Here is a 24,467-nt window from a genome sequence, read left to right as displayed (position 1 = left end):
GGAGGCTGGGATCACAAGTAACACAACAACAACATGTTGCTTGTTACAGCACTGGTGCTCTAATGCCCACTTGCTATGCTATGTAATTCATTAGGCTGCGACAATGACTAGGCAGAGTGTGGGACCATATTTCTGCACAGCATAATAACCGCTCTGTGTGTGATCTGGACTGTTGCGTATGTGGCACAAACTATCTCAGACATGACTACAACAGTCTAAGGGTTGATATCTCAGTATTTTATTGAGTTTAAATTCAGACAATTCACCTCAATCATGTCCCAGACTCACCGTAAACAAGGTCACAGTGACAATGCAGCACGTTGAACCTTCCTCAGCACTGGCTTAGCACAAACTGAGAACATTGTGCTACTGAGACTCACTGTTCTGTGCAGTTTTTTACTACAATAAAAAAAGACTGACAGTGCCCTGATGATATCATTAGCAGGGGACCAAAACTGGGTAGGCGGGGGCTGGATGATGGTTCATGACACACTCCACTGTGTGGTAACTGACCAGCCTCAAAAACCGCAAGGCACGTCTCGCCTTTCCTGGATCATTAAAAATGCATCCCCCAGGGAGGATCGGGTGGCACCGAAACAAGAAAAACAAAAACACCACTGCATTAATAATGGAGTGACTAAGCTACATGCACGAACAGATACACACACCCAACACCCGAGTTTTTGATGTAGTTGTACCTGTCAGAGATAAAAGAGGAGAAAAAAAAATTGTTGGAGTAATGACGTTTTCCTTTTCCATTCATAGCTGGACAACTACACAAAAACACATAGTTTGATAAAGGACAGTTTGGGCTGCATTTTAATGTATAATGGATTGTTTATTCTGACCTTTTAAGTCAAATATCTACATAATAACATGTAAAGTCGTCACACAAGTTTCTACACAACTAGATCGTTCGTAAGGAGTCTAAAGTATTTGTTAGTCAAGATTTTCGGTTTAGCCTCCCCTAAAAGAAGCTTAACCAAAATACCCGACTGTCACTCTGACTGAGCTCAGCCGCTGTATTTTTTGCTGGTCTAACCAAAATGTCAGCTGTTATATAGCTGCTGTCACAGGGTGTTGGAACTCTCTCCCAACAAAACCGTGTTCCCTCCCATTATACCCAGCCGCAGATTGCATAACTGGGAAGCTGACAGCCAGCTTCACCCAGCTCGCAGAGGGAAAACATCAGAATTTAGGGCACAAAGAAGAAGACTTGGATACTGAAGAACTTCAGCATTTGAAATATGTACAGATACAGAAAGTTATGTGCAAAAATATATGGCAGAATACTGTTTATGAGTTTTTGTACACTGACTCATCCACTGAGAATGGTTGGAAAAGAGAGGACTTATCTGAAGAGGCATAAACCGCAACACTAGACTAAGGAGGCTAAGCTGTAGCAATGCTGTTTCAGACCTAAATACTATTAAAAAAAAAATCAAAAATCCATGTAAGTATTGGTTCCAAAATTCGAGACATATATCATCAGCTCAGAAAGACAGACTGCCCTAAAGTAGAGTAATCCTTTCCATCAGAAAATACGGTCACAAAGTTCCTGGCTGGAGGCCATTTAATTTCAGCTTGTGAAGCACAAGACTGAATTAGGTGATGCTCCAGATAAGGAAGATGTTAGCATCACACAGATGTTTACTGCTGATGCATGTGGATAACAACATTGTTGGATTTGAAATGTCATGTACAGTAGGGAGGATGGGCCAGAAGTTACATCCTGACAATAAGCTGGGATACAGTACTGTCATGTACTGTATTGAGGGCAGTCAAATGAGCTTCCAAATCTTCAAGAGAAATAACCGCCTCTTAATGCCTGGCAAGTCTGAGGAAAGGCACTGGGATGGTGTAAGTTGACAGTGTCTCTGTTCGCAGGCATCAGGGACGTTGTCTTCGTGTTCACTTATGCTCCAGTAAAATACAAGATGAGTCTCTGAATTGGTTTGATGTACTGCAGCGTGAGATGCAAGCGAGCTTATGGAGGAAGTACACTGAGAAAATGCGTGTAGATTGTTTTTGTAACCAAATGTTTGTAGTGGAATCTTATCTGCAAACATGAAGATATAACTGAGGAAAATGAGTCAGTGACCTCATATCATCCGCGGTGCATAAGTCACGCTCGTTTAAACACAGGGAACTAAATCTCCAAATTCACTACATTCATCAAGAAATATTTATAAGACACAGGCATTTTGTTCACTGTAGAAACATGATGAAGACAGCCATCCCATCTACGCTGCAGAACAACACAGCAGTCAAAACATCTGGTAAAAGATTTTCATACAAATGTGCAAAATCTTGCAGCTATAAAACGACTGCCACAGACGAGAGGAGCGACACACATTTATCATATTGATTATGTTTCTGAGCTCGGATCCATGCTACTCAGCATTCCACCAACGGTGCAGCAGCAGAATCTAATGGACAAAAACCCAGTCACTTTGATCCAGTAACAGACAACATGCAGAGTGGAGGGGCTGATTACAGAGCCACTTCAGTGGCCGGTACTCCACTCATCACATCTGCTTAATTCCATTAAAATTTCACAGTGTCTTCACTGATGAAAATGCAGTTGCTTCACAGGCACAAAAAAAGTATAATTAAAAAGACAATATAAATGCCATTCACGTAGAGAGCAGGAGAGGAAAACAAGCGGAGACCGACACAGCAGACTGCATGCAGAGGGGGAAGACTTTTCCTGTCAAACTCCTGGGGTGCGGTTCGACAAACAGAAAGAAAACACACCGCGTGGAAAGAAATCAGCAACAAGTGAGGGATGGTTAAAAGCTTTTGGGATCAGTGTGTGAACAAGGCTGAGATTTTTTAAACTTGAAAGAACCAGACAAGGGAACTGAACCCTGACTGAGATGTATGTGATACCATCAGATTAAACATCTACATGAATCTACTTCAGTACCACATTAATCTGTAGGCCACTGACTTAACAACCAAACAAGGGGTACTGATGTTAAGGATAAAACCAGCTGCTTGGATGAACATGAGATCTGACTCCTTTCTGTAGGTCAGTGCCTTCGGGAAGGAAGGCTGTGTTTGCCTTGGGTAGCTCACAGCAGTCACTTCTCACTGGGTCAGTCAGGATGTTACAGTCGAGTGAAAGGATGTGGAAGTAATCGCTAATAGAAAACAAAAAAAAACTTATATGTGTAGTGAACAGACCTAAGAGTCTGCAGCCACGTTTGTGGCGCTGCAAGGCTGTACTTTGGCACAGCGGTGCTTTAAGCCAAAAGCTAACCTTAGCATTCTAACATCCTTGCAATGACAATATTAATATGTTGATGTTTAGTAGGTATGTCACCATCTGTGTCTCCCGTTCTGTATAGCGTGTTAACATTTTAGCATTTGCTGACTAGCACTAAACACAAAGTATAGCTGATAAAAATGTCATTAGTTCAGCAGGTATTTTGTCAAAAACCAAAATATTGGACAAAATGATGGAAAGTTATTGAGAGCATCAAAGTTACTACAAAACAATTTACTAAAAGCCAAAAATGTCCACCTAATGGCAGCGCTAGATGAAAAGCCAGGTGATCACCAGTCAGGAAGATTCATACCAAAGCAAAAACTAGATTTCTAAGCTCAACACTAGTGACGTCAACACAATAATAGGTTTCTTTGAGCATCTGGGCCTGTTTTCTTTTCAAACTGAAGTCAGTGTTCATGTTTATAAAAATGTTGCCAAAAGCTGGTTGTGTATCATCTTCTCCCTGTTCCTTCCATGCTGATTTCTAAATTAATTTAGCTTTCAGAGCAGGGATGTTGAAATTATTTATCCGCTTTAGGGGGCAGGACTAAGAAATATTACATGAAGAGGAGGGAACGTTAAGTATTAGATTATAAGATGGCAGTGTTTTTTTTTTTTCCAAAGCGTTCTCTGCAGTCTCCTCCCACAAGGGTCAAGCTGGACTCGTGCGGGGCCGAGGGCTGAGAAAATAGCTTTGTCTCTTTCACTATATAGACGAACAAAAGACAGAACCCTGTTTGTTCCTCATGTGCTGGGAGGAGGGGGGGCGTATGATGGAGAAGTGGGAGGGGTGCATGTCTAATTGTGCGTGTGCGTCTGTGTAAAGGGAGGGGGGGCAGTGCCCCTCTTGATTATTCCATATGATGAACGAGCGTCGGCCCTTTTCATAGAAAACAGAAGCCTTGAAACGACAGACAACAGAGCAGCATATTCCCCTCCTGTTCAACCTAAATGGGACGACAAGTTCTACAGTGTTCAAATTCACTGTATAGTGAACATAAACTGTATAATGATCAAAAGTAGGTTTTGTAGATATCTTTTAATAGCATATAATCTTCTGTTAGTTAAAGGTATTAGCAAAAAAAATATATATATATATACACATTTGATGCTATGATGCCAGATGCCAGAATGTAAGGCATGAATCATCTATAACTTCTAAAAATATGTTTAACAAGGTGATAACACTTAATTTTGAAGGTTTCAAACCCTTGTGGAAATGTGTACATGGTTTGTGTGCACTTTCTTGCACGTGAGGTGAGTCCTGAGAGAGAGGAAAAGAGATAGAAGCAAAAGGACACACACTGCAGAGACAGTACAGGGTAATTAGTGAGCCAACATTACATTTTCTCCTCAGTATAACTGGGCTAATTGTTCTGGTTCGTTACGGCGTGGTAATAGGATTGATGCTCAACCTGTGGAATGTTTGTGTTAGCTCTAAATCCTTCATAGGTACACCTCAATCCCTAAATCACAACCGTTTTCTGACCGTACATGTACACACACACACACACACATTGATTGTAAACAGGCTAAAAATCTCTAACTTAAGTAAACTAAAAATAGATTTCACTGACAAATTAAATAAAAAGGAACAGAACAACCTACAGAATGTTGTTTACTACTACAAACATAAAGCTTATTGATTCCAAACACTTGAGGATAAAGGCTGAAAAATATTTCCCATAATCTTCCAAATCCATCTTCCCAGTCTACAAACAACACTGGCTGCATTGTGTCCAACTCAGCCCTGAAAACATTATCAAACTACTCCAAAGCATATGATGCAACAAAGATTATGGTAAAGCTATTTTTATTAATGGGGAAAGAAATTAAAGAAAAGGTGGTTTGTTATCAGGTAAATGACACTCTGTGGGAGCTGGGCATTATCTCCGGAAACAATGAGCTATTTTCATAAATAACAACCTTTCTGTGGTGTAATGATCACCTCTCCCTCCCCAGTGTAAAAATACATGTAATCTCCAGCTATACATCTCCTGATATTACTGAGCATAGCGGTCACAGCAAGGCTACATACTAGACACACACACTAGGCCCACTATGTGTTATATATGCAGCATATATGACAGATTCATAAAGACTCTTCTACTGTAATGTACAGAATGTTCTCAACAACAAGTACTTCAATAAATGTGTTCCTGATCTAAAAGACGGTGATGGGGCTGCCTGAGAAAACAAACACAGTATCTCGTGTGAAAACTGTGTGGGTGCAGAACCAGCATGACTAACACATGCACAGATGTTCTGCTCCTGAACATGCCAATTTCCCAGAAGGCAATGCTTTGACCCTCAATCTCTGCATCACAAAGTAGCTATAACCTCTGCCATCAGAGAGCAAGAGATACAATATATTACAATTTATCGACCATATAGCAGAACATTTTAAAGGAAGAACATGAGAAAGCACACTATATAGGTCTTACGAGGATAGAGATTACCTATGTAACATCTTTTTGTCGTGATCACATGACCTCATAAAAATGTATGTGAAAACAGCAAAGCTGCTGCTGAGTAGTTCAGCCGTAACTATAAATATGAACCGATAAAAAGGAAACTCTGAATACAATATTAGCTCTCTGTTGTTTTAACCTACTTTTGAGAAGAGCTGCACAAGGGCTTTTATGTTGGCTTGTGTTCAGTGTGTTTACACAATTTAGGCTTCTACAATTGTTTTGTACGGCACCCGACTTACCGTAATGGGAGCAGTGCTGAAGCGAATCTTTCTCTTTGGAGGGATGTCCTCTTTGTATTCTTCTGGCAGACCAGGAATCTCTGTCAGATCCGAGCCCGGGTCGTAGACAATATCTTCATCATCTCCATAAAGGTCATCCTCAGGATCTGTGCAGCTTTCACCCCAGCCCTGATAACAGGCGTCCCCGTCTGCGTTAAAAACCACCCGCTCATTCCCGGTGTATTCCTCGTCAGGTTCTTCCACCTGTTCATTGGGAGATTCGGAGGGCTTGTCTTCTCTTGAACCATCTCCATCCTCCGGGCTTTCAGCTGGTGTGGTTGGGGTCGGCAGGGGCTCTGGAGTGCCATCTTCGAAAGCTTTGTTGGTAATCACAGAATCATCTGTAGGTTTACCTTTAGACACCCCAAGATCCTCAGTATGTTTTCTTGTTTCTGAAGGTTTTTCCTCTTCTTCACAAGAACCATTGACCTGGCTTCCATTGGTGGTGGCTCCAGAATGGTGCCATCGATCACCACCCGCAATCTCAACCTTGTCTGCTTTGTCTTGGGCTTCCCCCTCTTGTGGAACTGGTTTCAGCTCTGCTGTCTCTGTCCCAGGACTGGGGCTCAGGAGGTCCTCAGAGGACAAGGATGCAGGAAACTTTCCCCCTATCCTGCTCCGGTGGTTTCCACGGACAGGAGACTGTCGTGAATCATCCTCACTGAGATCACCTCCATGGCGGTGGAATCCGTCTGGTGAGTAGAGGGCTCGTCGGCTGACTCCTCTGTAGGGCACACCCTGGTTGTGGTGGTCAGCATTTTCAAAAACAGCACTGAGTTGACTGACGGTTGGCGAGGACGCCTCTGTTCTGGAGCAAAGTGAGTCCAAGGAGTCTGTACTGCCTCGATTGGACCTTGACCCTCGCCAGTCGTCAAGGTGCTCGTGGGAACCTCTTTTATCACGCCCGTAGGGAAAGACTGGTGATTGGGACTGGTCACGTGACTGCTGCTCAAACAGCTTCCTTGTTTCAGAGAACTTTGCTCCAGCACCTCCAACCCTTTCAGATGACGAGGAATGCTGGAGTTTTATCACTGATCCATCAGCCTTGTTGATGAAGTTGGTGGGCTTGACGAGCTTTTGAGGCGAAGAATCATCTCGACCCCTCGTCTTAGCTGCTGAATTTTCTGAGCCCATCTGCATGAACATGTCCTTAATGCGGCTGACATGGGTGCCATACTGCCGACCCCGTGGCTGTTTCACCCGTTCGAGGTCTTTGGGCTTTGAGTCTCCATCGATCCGAGGCTGGTCAAAGGCCCTCTTGAGCGCCTGAAACTCAGCCCGGTAGGCATTACGGTGGGGGGAGGCACTCCGGAGGCTGGTCCTCTCCCCCGAGGCCTCCGTCTTCAGCATGATGATGTCTTTGGATTCAGAGGAGATGTCAGCATCGCCGTGGCCTCATTAGAACGTGGGAGCAAGGAGTCTAGTCTGACCTACTGCAGTGCTGCCTAATCTGACCGAGAAGACGTTATAGTTCCTTTAGGCCTATTCACACCTGGGAAGATAGAGGGAAAAAAAGACACTGTTAAGAGAGAAGCATTTTGTAACACTGCATGATTATGTGAGTTCAAGAGGTTTGACTACCTAAACATGCCCACAGTAACATCACACAAACTGAAAGTGGCACTTTGAAAAGGGATCATTTTCAACTTCCATCAGTAACCCTATTCAGAAACACATAGGGACAAAATGAATTACAGATGTGATGTGTGATATAAAAGCTCTAAGTACAAGAGAACTTGTTATGAAAGCCTACTGGACTCTAAAAGCACTCGGATGATGTTGCCTATTCAGGACTGCTGCACTGTTTACCTTCTTGAATCAATGCTTACTGTACACATCCGTGTAAAGATATGATCTCTCTGTGTTTAATCTGGTGCTATGCTGTAAGAAATAGTTGTTTTTCTTTTTTTCCATCTCCCGCCACTCTCTCCCCCTCACTCTGTTTTCTATAGTGAGCTGTGACCCTTGTACACCGCCACATCCCGTAGCTTTCTAAACCATCACTGACATTATGGTGGTTGCTATTAAATGTCAGCGCTCTAATAAAGCAATGCATGGTCGTTCCAACCCTTACTGCACGGAGAAAATGTTGTTGAATGCACCAAAAGATGCAAAATTTCATGAAGTGAAAGACTTGCAGTTTAAATGTTGAGACTCTGCCTCTGCCCACCATTACAATAGCACAGGGTTAAAGCAGAGAAGCAGGCTCGTACAGTAGTTATATATTCCATACCTAAAGCCATTAATGTTTAATCCTTTTTGGAAATGCATTTCACAAAGAGGGAGGTGAAATATGACACAATAAAGCTGAGATGAAAAGAAAAACATTCATCTGGGACACAGAGAATTCATTAATCTAAGTTGTCCTGAAACCCACAGCCTGGGCGGTATGGATGCAGCAGTAGCAGCAGCAGTGTCTGAAACCTAAATGTCCTGGTTCAGTATTCATTATTCACCACGCTGGACTCTTGCTGGTCCATGATAATATATGAAACCCTTGCGCAAACAGAAACAAGAAGAATAATCATCCGTTTAAACTTAAGGAACGGCTTGTGCTGCTTCGGAGGACATTACACAGAGGAAAATAAAGTTAGTGGTGAAAGATGAATTTGAGGCTTTAACGTTGGGTCTGTCAGTGGGATCAGACAAACAGGCAGAACCGCACATCAGCCACACCGCACACAACATGACAGCTCAGGTTCACCACCTTCGGATACTGTTTAACATTTATTTATTTACACGTGTCCCCCCCGTACAGATTTCTGCAAGGCCACAAATATATATACAAATATAAATACATAAAAGCTGACTGTTCTCAATAATTGCAAAAAAGACTAAGTTAACTGTTAACCACAAACCACAGCGGTATTGCTCCAATGTTACAAAAACAAAAGAGTCAGACTTACATTCATGGCTCCGGCTTCGTTTGACGCGTGACATAAATAAACTGTAATCCGGAGCGTAAAACCGGTGGGAAACGAGGATGCTGTCGCTGCAAACGCTTTCGAAAATAACATAGCTATCCCACGCTCGTAAATAGTCCGGGACGGAATCGCCACTACAGAAACGTTTGGACATACTAGAGCCGCTACAACGCCATTGCAGGCAGCGGGTGATGCTGCCAGTCGCACAATAGGGGTGTCGGTGCAATTTGGCAGCTCATCTCACTGAAAGCTGCACTGTGGCAGCATTTGCAAGACGGCACCGTCCGAAATACGTCCACAGTGTAGCACGGTAAACATACTTAGCTGCAATGATAGCCGGTGATTTGCAAAAGCAAAGCCTCATGTGACAGGTGTTAAAACCTGAACTGCGGCAATGGTTTGGTCCGATAATCTGCTGCGCGGAGGGGGTTTCAGTGAGCTGCAGTGTGGCATAAAATACCAGCACACAGCAACTGTAACTTCACTGGCTGCTTCTTTTTTTTCTTTTTTTTTTCATCAGTTAGGGGTTTGGGTGTGGTGGAGGGTCAAAGATCACCCTGGCTGTGTGATGGGTGTTCAAATTAGGGTTACCCAAAGTGTGGTGTGAGGACCACCAGGTGGCCTTTAGGAGCGTGCAGGGGTAGGTAGAACCAGAAAATTAGGTAAGGTTTGACTGTTTCACATTAAAAGGAGGTCTAATGACAGAATATAGATGAGCCCCACATTTGCTCCATCCAGCTCATCATGTAAATTGCCATTCATTTAGACTATGGGGCAAAAAAAAAAAAAACGTTTTAAGGAGACTGCAATGAAAATGCAATTATATAAGAACATGAAAATTATCTCTAAAGTCTGCAGCCTCCTTCTCATCTATGTCCATTAACATGTTAACAGTCTTATGATAAATAAGATCAAAGTATAAAAGTTCTAGCTGGCTGGGTCACACAGGAGTCAACAGACACTGCCTAAAACACGGGACTGAATCCATGTGATAAAACACTAGAAAGGAAGCTTTGTCAACATCCAAATGTGTGATTATTTTAACAAACAGCACTGGGTTATATAATTAATTCCAACGTGTTATAATGCACGGCTTTGTTTCTTACATTCGTATTTTGTAAGCAGAGATTGCATAGCATGAATCAGTTTGAAAAAGGAATACCATTTTAACAAAAACATGTCACAGTTTCATCAAATTGTAATCGGAATTCCTTCGGAAAGCAAATGTGTTTTATCCGATCAAGCATGCGCATGTGCTGCATGGATTTAAGTGATTTTTGTACTTGAACTCTGTTTGTCACCTTCTCAAATAAATCCTATAATATAAATCTTTTTTATAAATGTGTGCAGTCATATAATCTGCCAAAAATATGCCATTTACATGATTATGTAATCATTTCAGTCCATGCTGGACCCACTTAAAGCAGAGGTGGCCTGCATACTTGCCTGGTTGTTTTACCATTTTTACTTAAAGCCATTTTAATTTTTCAGTACCACACTGCAGGTGCACTGATACAAGCAGCTTCAATTTAGAGTGGGTGAAATATGCTATGAAATACAAACTTTGTTGGAAATACAGAGTTCTTTTACCATGAGGTACACTGTATCTACTGTACTACAGAAGCTACAGTTTGTCCCTTACATACATTTAGTAATAGCTCTCACAAGAGCAGCTGCAGAAAAAAAATAGGAGATAGGGGAGTGAGCATTTAGCGTCTCGGTTCACTAAAAACAAGCAAATTCGGGATAATTACAGTGCAAACAGAAACTTAGTGCAGACAATGCTGAAACTGAATTAGACTGAAAATAAACCAGCATCAACTCAAACACATTTGGGCATTATCTTACCCTCTTGCCAAGAGGGAAAAGCTGTATTTTCCCAGCGTTAATTACAGTGCATCTAAGTGCATGCGTAGACCTATAGTGAATGTTGTGATGCATTCATACCCAGTCCAAACACTGACTATGTGAAGATGTTGCTAAGCAACCTAAAAATAATCTTACGGGGATAAAAGGGAGGGTGAGAGAACAGAACAGCCACGCACTGCAGAGCACAGAGGATGGATGGCATCGTGTTTATCACCGCAGAAGAAGAACTGAATCCACTTTCAAACGTGAATCTATCAAACAGGAGCCAAGCAGTGACCACTGTCAGCATGTTAGCCAGAATTAGGATGCTTCTGTGCAGGATCAGAGGTGCTCTCTTAGTGATGGCTGACATCAGTGGAGTATGGGGGTGAATTAAGAGCCCCCGCTCCCCTTTAGGGGGACTGACTGGGAGCCAAGGGGCCAAAACATGACCATCTGTCTGCTACAATTGTCTCTGCAGGGGTCCTGGACAGATCGGAGCAGACTTCTCAAACATGTCTGCGCCCTCTTACAGCTGGGCTCAGGAGGTCAATCCCCCATGGGGTGATCTTGGTGTGTGTTTGTGTTGTGTGTGAGTGGGTGTGTCTGTTTTTCTGTCATCACAAGCCCATATTCAATTTCGAAGAGCGTTTAAATGAGCAAGTCACGAAACATTCAACATTAAAAAGCAACTTATTCTGAAGTGGACTAAAATGCCATGACAATAAAGTCACATCTGCATGCTGTCCTAGTTGACACAGGACACAGACAGGCCAAAAGACACTCCTTGGGGTTGATATGCAGGCAGACCAAACTAAAATCCTTGTCAAACTCCAACAACACCACACAGAAACATCTGCTGAAGGCGTGGCGCTCACAATAGTGATTCACTTTTTTTTTTTTTTTTTTTTTTTTTTTTGCTCCCGTTTTACGAGACAACCATCTTTTTCCATCCAGATGTTCAGCCAATGAGGAGTCGCAGCAGTTCCCAGTGAAAGGAGGCGGAGGAAGGAATGCAGCAGGATGCTTATTATTATGGCTGTCAAACCCAGTGGCAATTAGATAAAACGTCCATTTTCATGTGATATTGACGCGGATGGCGAGCACCATGTCCGCAGCAGCCGTCGCGGTATGGCTTTGTGCGGGTACGTATATCGATTAATGGCGAAAATATCAGGACTCCCTTTTTTTTTTATCACGCGCTTGCTTTTGATGCGGTATCCATGCTAGTTAGCTAGCTTAGTTAGCCTGCTGCTGTTTAGCGGCTCCGCTCATTTTTTCCAAGCGTCTGAGGAGGAGACATGGGGAAAAATGGCTAACGATAGACAGCTATACCGTTATACGGGCGGAGTGCCTCAGCATTCAACCTTAAATGTGTGTTTTATACACTGCTTTACATCCCAGACGAGGAATATAACGTTATACGTTGTCTCGCTGGTTCTTGTCAGTCCTTCATTGTGCCTTAATTTCCTTTGGGAAAATAGCCTGTTTCCCCTGGCGCAGGCCTGTATTTATGCGTACACCAGTTGTGTTATGAATGCCTAATTAAGTAGTTCAGCTGCTCAAGTTATCCCTAATTACATGTGGGGAATAGATGAGATAATATTAATACACCGCTGCATTTTGTGAAGCAGACACAGCAACTGGATCCTGTTTGTTACAGCTGTCACTTGTACACACGTTGTAAAAAATATACACTCAGTTCCCAGTGTATTAGGTATCCATGAAACTAATGCAGTCTTATTCAACAGCCCTGCAATAAACCCTACATTTATGAAGTTTTTAGTGTTACGTGTCACTGGATCCCTAATGTTACAGTTCATAGACCAAGCCAGAAAATCTTTTTCCAGTTATGTGGACTCAGACCTAAATTTTGACATCAACAAAATATAGCTAGAATTAATGACAGTTATTTTCAGTATCAATTAATCTGCTGATTATTTCCTTGATTAATCAGATATTCGATCAGCCTGTAGCATTTTGATATATTATCCCAGACCCCAAGGAGGTACAGTATATGTCTTGTCCACCATCCAAAAGTCAAAGATATTTAGTTAAGTATCATGTATGACAAGACAAACGCTTGTTCCATTCATGCTTTTGTTCATTGATCCAATAGTTTACATTGCACATGCCTATGATGCAAAACGAAGTGCTTTACATGAGAGAAATGTCCACATGGAGCGATCCATGGGCTTGAAGCAGAGAACAGCCTTGTACAGAGATGGTGAGTGGGTGTGTGCAGTGGTGCACTTCATGTGTTGACCCCCCCCCCCCCCCCCCCGTCATAACACAGTGACACGCTCAACTGGTTCCCCATTAATACTGGGATTATTGTTTGAAATTGTCTGCGGTCTCACAGACTTGGACCACTTACTTTTGTTTTAACAGTATTTTACTGAATTTTAATTTTGTCTAAACCTTGTCTTTGCTAGAATTTGAAGTTCTCCTTATCCTAAATCATTAACTATGCGACAAAAGTCTGTTTCCTCTGTTTAACATAGGACACTGATAGTTTCTGTCACAGATTCAACACACATAAGTTCTCTACAATTGACAAATGAGTCATTTTCTTACCTTTATAGACTGCTAGAAAACAGAACTGGCTGTTTCATGTCCACCCTTGTCCTTAGCCATCGCCTTCTGCTAGTTGTGACACCAACTACTTTCACTTCCAGGTCTGTGCTTAGAGCAACGAGGCTCAAACTCATCACAGGCAGAATACCAAAGCCTCAGTCCAAACAGTAGCAATCCTTGTTTGACTGTGCTTCCCCATCAAACACCAAAGAAGCACATGCATTCCTCCTGACCTGGACAATGTGCATATACGAAGCTGATTCAACAGATGTAAAGGACATCCCTCCCAAATGACTCCGTCACAGCCAGCTAGGGGCCTTAGTTAGCTAGAGCTAATACAGAGACAAGGGTGGTTTATTCTGGTCCTGTTGCCAATGGCATTTTAACTAAAGCATCACTCCTGAGACTTCGGCCAGTCCAAGGTCAGCTCAGAAAGGCATAAAATCCGGTTAGCCATTGCCAACCCCCCACCAAGGCCCCTTATTCATGTAGTGCGGTATTTATGGACCTGTGGGTTGGTTTCAAAATTGCTCTATGTACAATTAACAGATTAAACTTAGATTCTACTGTGTACATGAGCACGATTATCACAAAGGTGTATCTTATTGTGTGCATTACAATGCACTTCTCTGTCTCTACGTTTGTCCCGCAGCTGCGGCCGACAGGTTAGTCTGCAGTGGACAGTTTAGCATTAACCTTTAATAGGTGATGTATTATGTACAGTAAGAGCGCTGCGGTTCATCATCTCGAGAAGGCCTGGCAGAAAGTCAGCTCGCCACAAATAAGCAGATCTGATGCTATTAGCAGAGCCTCAGTGTAGCTTAGTCAGTGATCTTTACTTAGGCTGGCCGCTTTCTAAATGGAAGAGACTGTAACCACAGGTGAGGGTGGCACATAGTCCAGTAGGAGCACTATAAGCCAGACTGGCTAACATAAGGCGGGCTCGGGGTGTGTGGTAGGCCTAAATGTGTGATGCTTAATCAAAGCTTTAATGTCGATAGGCTGAATTACATTTCAGATCCCACAGGTCGTTTCTTATTCGTCAGAATAAGAATCAGTGAGGCCAGGCCATCTGGGCTCGTTTGTATGTCCTGCCTCTCTCATTTATGGACATGCCACAAATGTTTACACCACATTGGTCTCTGAGCAAAACAGAATAGCCCGTACTTGACCTTGACCGGGACAGTTGCGTCCATGCTTCTTTGTGTGGCAAAGAATTGATGAGGCCCAACGGGTCGGGTAATAGAATCCAAGAGAGTGCATTCAGAGTGGGATTTGCGGATCGACCCAGGGCGCCGCCGATGTCGCTGAAACTGAATGAGGTTTTATTCTTGGTCTCTGAATAACCTAGATCCTAATGTCATGGGTGCACTAGTAGCAGCGAGAAGAGCGATCGCGTGGATTAGTCATGCTCAGGTGGTTCCCTCAGTCTGTCCTTGGAAAGAGATGAAGTGGGTGTAGCCTCAGGTTTCTATAAGCAACACCCACATTCAGTGGCCACTAAATGCTATTGATCGTATCTAGCTGTATTCAAGCCCTCTGGGACATAGGGCATATAGCCAGCTGAGCGTCTCTGTTTGTGGCCACAGATGTAGCCCACTTTAACATGCATATTGGAACGTTTTATATCTTTACTCTTCCAACAGCTCATAAGTGTTCTTAGACTGCAGTCAGGTAATTTGGCCTTGTAGATGTGAACTTTCTTGATAATCTGGAGCTTATAGTTGTCCCCCCTAATCTTCTTTAACCCCTTTTGTGCACCCTGGTAATAGATAACACTTAACAACCAAAGATCACATACTGACTTCCTCTTTCACGGACATGGATTAAAATGTTAATCCTGCTCTATTACTCTCTTCAACAGAGACTCTCCTTGGAAATCAGTTTCTGTTCAAGGAGAGGTCTTAAAGCGCAGACATAGAGATCCACTTAAATTTGTGACGCTGATGGTAGTGATATAGAATATGTTGGCTTGATGCTGATGAGAAGATGAAGCAGGAGATATAAAAAATGGTGTGAATCAGGGGAGGGGAGGCGCATACAGACTCACAGCTGTCCTAGGCCTTCCTCTTGCTGCTTAATGCGCCTTGAGTTGTGTGTCTGCAGGCGAGAACCCTCCCTCCTTCTCTTGCCCACCCCTTCTTCCTTGTACACTCAGTCTCCCATGGTGATTAAAAATTGAGTGCCCACCCACTGAGGGAGAGAGAAGGGGAAGAGGAAAAAAAAGTAAGAAGAGAAAAATGCTGCGCAAAAAATGCTGAGAGCTTGAAAGAAGACAAGTGATCAAGAGAGGGGGAATTAGTGAAAGAGAAAGATGCAAAAAGGGGGAGAGAGCTGGCTAAAGCACCTCCGGTCTTACATTGTGTAAACTTTTGTCAAGGGGCAGCCATTTTCCTGGCGATGCCCTTCACAAATAAAGACTAAATGTCTGTGTTTGAAATGGAGTGGGGCTAAACAAGAGAGCATAATAGAGACAGAGTGGGAGGAGGGCATGAAAACAACTCAGTACAGTCAGAGGAACGCTCATTACTGCTGCTTTTACTCACAGTACTTCAGCTACTTGCCACTGTAGCGTTTCCGTCAGCTAATAATTTGAGTTTTTACCTTGATGCTCAGCGGTTTTTCTGGACTGCAGCCGCGTACGATGCTCATGTTTTTGCCCTCATGAGAACGCAGTAGCTGGGAAAGAAAAGAAGGCAAATCAATCATTGCGAGCATGGCTGATTCTCAAAGTGTGAAGTAATTGAGTTAGTACCAGTGACCCAAACATTTGCTTTATTTGTTTTCACCTCTATTAACGCCTTCTGTTCTTTTTTAATTAGTGCTGCTGGCAGATCATTAATGACGAATAACACGCACACACGCAGAGCAGGAAATGTTCTTCTCTCAGGAGCTAATTTTCTCTGTTCGTAATCTGTATTTCAGTGGTCACCATCTTGTCGAGGTCTCACGCAGACCGCAACGTCTACCCATCTGCAGGAGTGCTGTTTGTCCATGTTCTGGAAAGAGAGTACTTCAAAGGAGAGTTTCCTCCCTACCCAAAATCAGGTACAACATCACTACAGCCCAAATTTGGGGTAAATAATAAAGATATGTGTTTTGTGCTTAAATATTTGATTACCATTCAAACATTGTGTACTCACATAAAGTATAAATACTATGGTACATTGTTAATTCATCATATCTGACAAGTAGAAAATGCTTAGCTCCTGTTGGCAAAACTTCCACAATCCAGCTAATGGGTCTAACTGTACATTACTGAATTGGTTATGACCCATAACGCAACATTTAGGCGCCACTCATTAAACTGCTCTGCCTGCAGGTGATGCCAGCAATGACCCAATCACTTTCAACACCAACCTGATGGGCTACCCCGACAGGCCAGGGTGGCTGCGTTACATCCAGAGAACACCGCACAGCGACGGAGTGCTCTACGGCTCCCCCACTGCAGAGCATGTTGGCAAGCCCACAGTCATAGAGGTGGGTGGCTGGACCATTTTCAAAGACCTACAAGGAGTGGAGATGAAGTAATTTGTGCCACTGCCTATTATGTCAAGGAAGGAAAAAGCAATGATGTTTTTTTTCTGTGCTAAAACAAAATGAAGGAGTTTAATTAAAAGAATACATCACGCTCAGTCATTTAAATGGAAGACAATATCAAGTACCTTGTAGTCTTAACCAAAGCACAGACTAAAGTAAAAGAGTAGTTACACACTCGAATTGCTTTTACTGAGTTCAGCTGATCTGTGTGCTTGCGGTGGCAGCATGGTACAAGTTACGCTCTGAGTCTTCAGACTTAAATTCCATTATGTTTTTATATGCTTTCTTTGTCCCCCATAAGCTACTGTAGAAATTCTTTTCCCAAAAGGCTTAACGTTCCCAGCGGTGCACATGTGCCTCTATACGGTGTCTCAGTTGGGTACAGAGCCTGCGTATGTGTGTCTAGCTCAGCCTTGTCCAGAGGGCTGCTGCCATATAAGCTGCACTGATCTGGGCTTAAACTTTCACCCCTGTGTGTTGCAGATTACTGCCTATAACAGACGCACTTTCGAGACGGCACGGCACAACTTGGTCATAAACATCATGGCCACAGAAGGTAAGAGGCGCCAGTATGAGAGCTTAGAGCAAACAGAGATCAGACTGTGCAACTTCCCTGATTAAATCCTGAGGGCACATTCAGTGCTTGGACGCAGTAATGGACTAAGAGAAAATGCTGCCTTTGATTACTTTTGTCAACCAGAACTAATCAGCCATGACCAAATGTATGCATTGTGTGTATAAGTATCTTTTCAATACACATGGTGCAATAAAGACAATATTTATCTATCTATACAGATATTAAACTCACATTACATTATTTATGTAATCAGTGACTTCTTGTCATTTGCCAAATCATAACAATGTTTGCATTTTTGTTTACATATGCAGTGTTGTTGACTTTGGAAACAGGCAAAATAATCTCACCACCAGGTGCATTTAGTAGCTGTTCTGGAGCTTTTGTTCATATGACAGGATCTTCATAAGCAGATGGAGTCTGAAATGCCATGACCGCTTAGCAAGTTAGATGCATTTGCTGATGAAGCTCATACAATGGACTGAAAAGCTCTGGAAAAGCTACTAAGTCAACCTTGTGGTGATATTATTTTGTCAACTGTCTATATAATTTATTTTAGATAAAGTGTGTCTTAACATACTGATCTTTCATGAAGTATCACCTCAGGTCAGCCATCATACATCAGAACGACATCTTGTGGCTTCTGCTAACAACGCCGTCCTGTATCGAAACAATATGGTTATAAATTATTGCGGTGCACAGCATCTGTGGGAAGCAGCCGCTCCCTTTCGTCTTTGTGACGACACCTCACATCTGTGCATGTTGTATGTGTGCACGCCGGTTTGTTGACCAGTCACGGTACACGCAGTACAATACGGACTGAGTCGGGTGAATGCGCAGCAGATGTTCGCAGCGCTAACGTGACATCACTCTCGCAGCGATGTGATGTCATCCGCCATCTGGCCCCAGAAGGAGGCCGAGTCGCAACAGAGAGGAGCAGAAACACGCCAGCGTCTGCTGGACAGACTGGTGAAATGAGTGTCATCTATGCAGCAGTATTAAAGTAATAATGATCTCTTAGTCAGCAGAACACCACCCCTGCATCACCACTCCTCTCTCTCAGGTTTATGGATTCTAATGGTCGGCCTTTTTATCTCCCTTCCCGCCTTCTCTCCCACCTCGCCATTACTGCCTCACTGATTTCAGCCTTTCTAATCTAAAGCTCTCCTCTTCTTCATCCCTATGCACAGAGTTCCCTCTGCCCTACCAGGCGGAGTTTTACATCAAAAACATGAACGTGGAGGAGATGCTGGCCAGCGAGGTGCTGGGGGACTTCCTAGGAGCGGTCAAGAACGTGTGGCAGCCTGAGCGCCTCAACGCCATCAACATCACCTCAGCACTGGACCGCGGTGGTCGTGTGCCCCTGCCCATCAATAACCTCAAAGAGGGGTGAGGATTTTGGAGATCGTGCGAGTACTTTTCATACCTGAGGGAAAGATGATTTAGTTACAGCTAAATGAAGGTTCTTTCTTTGCCTGTATAAAGCTCAGCTCTCCTACCCAATTTGCTTGTATTTTAAAAACTAAATTATATGTTGGAGTATGAGGTTTAAAGCTCTCAAAGATCGTCTTGATCAACGACCTCTTCACCTCTCTCAATCAAACAAATTGCATATATTTTCAGCCCACTCATTCCATGCTGACATTTTATTTAATTGGGGCCTTGGGGATCCTCAGTTCTCTGTGAATTACATGAGTACACTTGGCCGTGAGCACTGACAGACACTGTCAGTTGGTTTAGTTCAGAGGGGAATAGCCCACATGAAGTGCCATAAGTTGTGCATCAAAGATTCATGCTGACGTTTTGGAAGATGAAAGCATCTCGGAGAACACTCAGTGGAGGAGAAACGCTCTGACTATTACAAGCCTCAGCATAAACATGTGAAGTGAGGCTCTAAATTCTCTTCTTTTCTCTTCTATTCTTCTTCTTCTCATGCTTTATCTTTCACTGCCTCCTCCCCTCTCCCTAGAGTGTATGTGATGGTTGGTGCTGATGTTCCCTTCTCGTCGTGCCTCCGGGAGGTGGAAAGCCCACATAACCAGCTGCGCTGCAGTCAGGAGATGGAGCCTGTCATCAGCTGTGACAAGAAGTTCAGAGCTCAGTTTCACATCGACTGGTGTAAGATTTCTCTGGTGAGGATTCTGTTGGATTGAAAATTGCAGGTTTTTAATTCTGAGGCAGCTACATACTGTAATGAACAACACGACTTTATCAACCTGCTGTTTTGTTTACAAATGCTGAATTAAATCTTGCTTATTTCTTTAGGTTGACATCAACAAAGTGGTTCCAGTATACATTACCCGTCCTGACCCAGGCACGGGGATCCTGCCTGAATTTGGGGAATACGACCCCCCCTCTGAGTCTCTGAAGAGCCGGGACTACTTTTCCGACTTCCTTATCACGCTGGCCGTTCCCGCTGCTGTGGCGGTAGTGCTCTTCTTCATCCTCGGCTACACTATGTGCTGCCGACGGGAAGGGGTGTAAGTGTGCTTGGTCTTACATAATTTTTCTGCAAAGTGCACCAAACACCCCAACAAACATTTGAGGAAAGCAGTGAACGTGTTATTAAAGAATGAAATGAGAGACAGAAGGGATAGCGAAGGGCAGGTAGCAGAAATCTGGAGTGGAACAGCAGCTTGTCATAACCATCCAGTTGTACGGTCCACATATATTAAGTTACCCATAAATTTCTGTCACAGGTTTGTGTTAGTGTTGTCATGTTCATCTTGATGTTTTGAAGCACAGCCACGACATCAGTGATCATTCATCCATGATAAATCCTTTCATCATTCTCCATCATTTACAGGCTGGGAGAGATGTGCCCCCCCCTCGTTCACCCAATGTTCCACACCCCATCAGCATTTCCACTCTGTCTTTACCCAACAGTCCATTCACTTGTGTGTAGATGTCTCTATAACTATTAATATTAGTATTTAATTCATCCATTTTGTTTTGTTTCTAGGGAAAAAAGAAACATGCAAACACCAGAGTAAGTGTTTTACCTCTCCCGTGTTTTTCTTTATTTTGGGTCTGTTTTTGTCCCCCCCCTCCCCTCTTTCTCTCTCTCTCTTTGGTTTGCAGTTTTGTCATCTTTGTTGTCACTGATGGCTTTTTCATAACCATTCATATGCTCATCTGTGTGTTGACATCCATTCATCCAATGGGCTGCTCAAAAATTTAATGACCAGATGAAGGGAACCCTTGCTCTTAGCAGTGACTGCTTTCAGTTGTCTCAAATCTTGACGATTAAGAATGTATCTTACACCACAAGTGAGACGCAGCGATAGGTGAGGGTGGATGATTTCTGTTTGTGCATGCATGAACTGACTGCAGACCTGACCACAGCAAACACAAACTGCTGGCCTATTCAAATATTTTAAATATCTTTCAGTAGACAAAGCATTGCACATGGGATGAGACAAATTTACACCACCAGACGCGACAGTATCACAAGCCCATGTTAATGTCACTGCCTCTCACCCTTCTCCAGCATCCAGTTGGTTCACCACAGCTCCATCCAGAAGTCCACCAAGGAGCTGCGGAGCATGTCTAAGAACCGTGAGATCTCCTGGCCGCTCTCCACCCTGCCCGTCTTCAACCCAGTCAGCGGTGAGGTGGTACCGCCCATCCACCCCGACAACTACGAGACCACCAGCATGCCCCTGATGCAGACACAGACGTGAGTGAGACGTGAGGGATTTGGTGGAGGGAAATGTACATGCAGAAACATTCACATGCTCCCGTTCATTAGCAGGCACACAGATGTATGGCTTACAGGCGCCATTATGGGGAAATATAAGTCGAAACAATACCATTATCGTTTAATCTTGTTTTCAGCACTTGCAAAACTATGACATGTTTACAGCTAAAGCTGCAGCAAGAGAGTCAGGCCTCTGGAAAACACAACTACAGCTTAAGAGGTTCAAGCTGTCCCATGATTTTTACTAATGGGCTTGATACTGAAGAAATCTAAGCACAACATGCTTTCACATGATACTAAAGGCTCTTGTATGTGAATGTCTGTTCACCATAATATCACTGTTTGTGATTTCAGGAACCTGCAAAACCAGATTACAATACCACAGCAACGGCCATCAGGTTAGTGTTACCTCCAGCTTGTGTGTTGCTGCTTTACTGCATCTGCATGTATGATGTGTAATTGGATTATTTAATTTTAGCTGCTAAAACCACAAACAAAGATGCTGCCACACTGGTTACATACAGGATACAGGATAGATGTAAGGATATTAAGATAATCCACTTTAAAAACAGTAGTGAAAAAACAGCAGCTTATGGTATAAAGTCTTCACATTGCTGAACATCTGTCATTCTAAAGTGCTTCTGCTTCGACTTACTAAACATAAATAAATATATATTGTCCTGCCTAATGTTCGTCAGGATGGTAAGTGATATAAAGCATGTCTCCCTGCAGGTTTAGGTGCATGCATCTTAGTTAAATGATTTAGACTGGCTTAACATCTGACTACCTTGGATACTCTGACTCCACAGTGACATTACTGATGTGAAGCAATATAAAAAAATTTAGCTACATAGCTACTTTGCTGTGTTATTACAACCTCAGTCTGTCTTTAGATTCACTTAAAAAACCCCACAAGCATCCAGATTTACTCCATTGGACACAGATTATTGAGACTTAATCATTTTGCTGTGGCAAATAAATCAGGCACGACAGCTTTACCTGTATAGTCGTTTATCAACCCCTGCAAGGGAGACACCGATTCTGGCTTTGGTGTGTGAGCGCCCTCCTGTGTGCATGGTGGTGAGCTGCACGATGCACTAACCTGCTGCTCTCTCTGTTCACTGCTAACAAAGGAGATAATTATGTCATGTCAACATTTCGAAGGCTGGAGGTAGGTGCTGTGGTCTCTTAGTACATGTGAAGATAATTCATGCTGATTTGTGAATTACTTCTTGTGCCAATCAGGACTAACAGAAACTTCAATGTCAGTTCTTAGTGGTAAAGTTTTATATATTTTTATATTTATTTTAGGTAAATGGTATTCCTGAGGAGAGAAAGGTGGCCGAAGCCCTTAATTTGTGACCACAAAACACCGGTGCCAGAGCTACTTTTGTTTCCATATCTTCATCATTTTTTTTTACATTTGTGCCAATCTGCATGTCTCAGAAGTGTCTTTACAAAGTTTTATCGTCCTTATGCACTTACACCTTGAAGAGTGGCAGTGTGAAAGAGAACAGAAGAGCTTAGCTACTTATAAAGATGCATAAAAGTATTTTGGAATATATGTGTAAATGTTTAAACTATGATATTTGTATTTCTACTTGCTTTGCACAATGGACCTCTTAGAGGAAAAGGGAGTTTTACAAGGAAATGCTTTAGTTGTCATGTGTTATTCTATGTCACGTGCCACATGATGATAATAAAATATTTCAAAATAGTTTGTTTTTACTGTACTTTTGTCCCAATAATAAACAAGACACTAGAAATGTCTGAATGATGTGTTTTTTGAAAAAAAAAAAAGCCTAAACGGCACATTTTATGAAGGTATTATTAACAATGTACGACAGAATAAAGGCATTTATAAATAATATGGATACATTTCACATTTTTTGAAGACATCACAAAAAATTTTTTTTTACATGTAACATATTTCAAAGAGGCCCTGCACAGGGGTATAAATAGTTGTTGCTTTTACACGACCAAAGAGATCTTAAGGCCTGAAACTACCAAATTTTTAGCTGTTGATCGGTAATAGATGAGAGAACAGATCTGTAAATGGAAATGCCACTCTCATCTATACAAGGAGGTGATGACGGAGGTTATATAAATTACAAATTTACTTGGCTCTTACTCAGTTTGAGAACACAACCTGAACTGTACATAGATAAACGACAGGAGAAAGCTGTAGACAAATTGTTCCACTCTAAAGAAAAAGCTCGTTTTTTGTGGAGTCATGTTTTTCTTGAAAAGGGAAGCTACATGAACGTGTAGAAAACAACTGACGCTTCAGTCTTTTTCTACCCCGCGGTAGATGAAATGAGCAACTCAAAATTCATATGCCATACAGCTTGGATCTTAGACTATTAGCATTTCTTACTTGCCAAATGATAGTCACAAAAACATTTGATTTACCCAATAAAAATGTGCTAAAGCATATAAAGTATCTGCACTGGTACCATGTTAAACATTGAATTTCATTTCAGAGATGAACCCCCCCCCCCCAAAAAAAAAACGCATGCCTTAAAATAAAAGTGCTAATCTCTCTTAAATGTCTGTGAGGATAAATAGCCAGAGACATCGCCGACTTGTCATCTGACAAAATATACAATATTTTCCTTTAAGCAACAGTATATCTTCTCAGCTCAGTCAGTGCATTACCAAGTCGATGTATTTTGAATGCAGATGCGGCCCTGATGAAAAGTGCTTAACAATGGAAGATTGTGATCCCAGGCCACATCACAGATGCGACAAAGCACATCTGCAGATGTGCTGTATGTTCAAAAAAAAGAAAAAAAATTATATATATATATAAAAGCCACTGAGAAAAGCTGTATGTTCAAAGGCATTCAGTCTGGGAAACCACTTGTTCATTCATTCATTCATTCATTCACTCACTCACTCGCTGACCAAAAGGTTCATTGGCTGTGACATCAGAGGGAGGATGTACAGTATATTTAGCTTTTAGCTGCTAGCTCTACTGTATGTTAGCATTTGCAACCTGGCATTTTCCAACAGAGCTATGAGGCATGTTTTTAATGTCAATGAAAGGATAAAAGACTAAAAACACTGCTGAAGCATTGCTGTATAAAATAAATCTCTCCCTCTATCATACAAATATACACAGACTATGAAGTGAGCTGCTAATAGGACAGGCCGTAGACTGTAAAGGCTCAACCTCCGCAGTGTGTCTCTGAGGCAGGTAGTCATCTACGAGATGCTGGGATGGGTACAAAATGAGCTATGTAATACTTCCTTCACAAACAGCAGTCATGGGCGCA

General features: G+C 42.6%; 2 protein-coding genes across 7 annotated transcripts in view; one reads left to right on the top strand and one right to left on the bottom strand.

The window, feature by feature from the left end:
- Window positions 1–15,968, bottom strand: part of ppp1r9a (protein phosphatase 1, regulatory subunit 9A) — a 49,852-nt gene extending 33,884 nt beyond the window's left edge. The window contains exons 1-2 of one of the 5 annotated variants that reach the window (XM_041053940.1): window positions 15,922–15,968; window positions 5,988–7,518 (exon numbers count right to left, since the gene is read on the bottom strand). In XM_041053940.1, coding sequence (XP_040909874.1) covers window positions 5,988–7,376 — 1,389 coding nt within the window. In that variant the 5' untranslated portion in view covers window positions 7,377–7,518; window positions 15,922–15,968. Of the gene's footprint in view, window positions 1–5,987; window positions 7,519–8,932; window positions 9,164–13,375; window positions 13,584–15,921 lie in introns of those variants that run through there. The other 4 variants (XM_041053939.1, XM_041053942.1, XM_041053941.1 and 1 more) reach the window with 4 other exon arrangements.
- sgce (sarcoglycan, epsilon) lies at window positions 11,777–23,008 on the top strand. Of its 2 annotated transcripts, XM_041053948.1 has the most exons (13): window positions 11,777–11,943; window positions 12,918–13,025; window positions 16,301–16,423; window positions 16,698–16,855; window positions 17,399–17,471; window positions 18,680–18,878; window positions 19,459–19,621; window positions 19,755–19,969; window positions 20,452–20,478; window positions 20,980–21,168; window positions 21,544–21,587; window positions 22,323–22,360; window positions 22,501–23,008. In XM_041053948.1, the coding sequence occupies exons 1-13, from the start codon at window positions 11,895–11,897 to the stop codon at window positions 22,549–22,551; spliced, it is 1,437 nt and encodes a 478-aa protein (XP_040909882.1). In that variant the 5' UTR covers window positions 11,777–11,894; the 3' UTR covers window positions 22,552–23,008. The 2 variants fall into 2 exon arrangements, with proteins under 2 accessions (XP_040909882.1, XP_040909881.1); XM_041053947.1 differs by lacking the exons at window positions 12,918–13,025; window positions 22,323–22,360 and having other exon boundaries at window positions 11,782–11,943.
- Window positions 23,009–24,467: the final 1,459 nt, after the last annotated feature.

This window comes from Toxotes jaculatrix, chromosome 13 (genome assembly GCF_017976425.1).
Source record: "Toxotes jaculatrix isolate fToxJac2 chromosome 13, fToxJac2.pri, whole genome shotgun sequence".
NCBI classification, from domain to species: Eukaryota; Metazoa; Chordata; class Actinopteri; family Toxotidae; genus Toxotes; species Toxotes jaculatrix.
The sequence above is the reverse complement of the archived record's forward strand: the minus strand, read 5'-3'. Positions and strand labels throughout refer to the sequence as shown.

Coding starts and splice junctions, on each gene's coding strand:
- sgce (XM_041053948.1), top strand. CDS start 11,895: ATGGCGAGCACCATGTCCGCAGCAGCCGTCGCGGTATGGCTTTGTGCG. Junction 13,026..16,300: donor AACAGCCTTGTACAGAGATG/GTGAGTGGGTGT, acceptor TCTGTATTTCAG/TGGTCACCATCTTGTCGAGG. Junction 17,472..18,679: donor AAACATCATGGCCACAGAAG/GTAAGAGGCGCC, acceptor CCCTATGCACAG/AGTTCCCTCTGCCCTACCAG.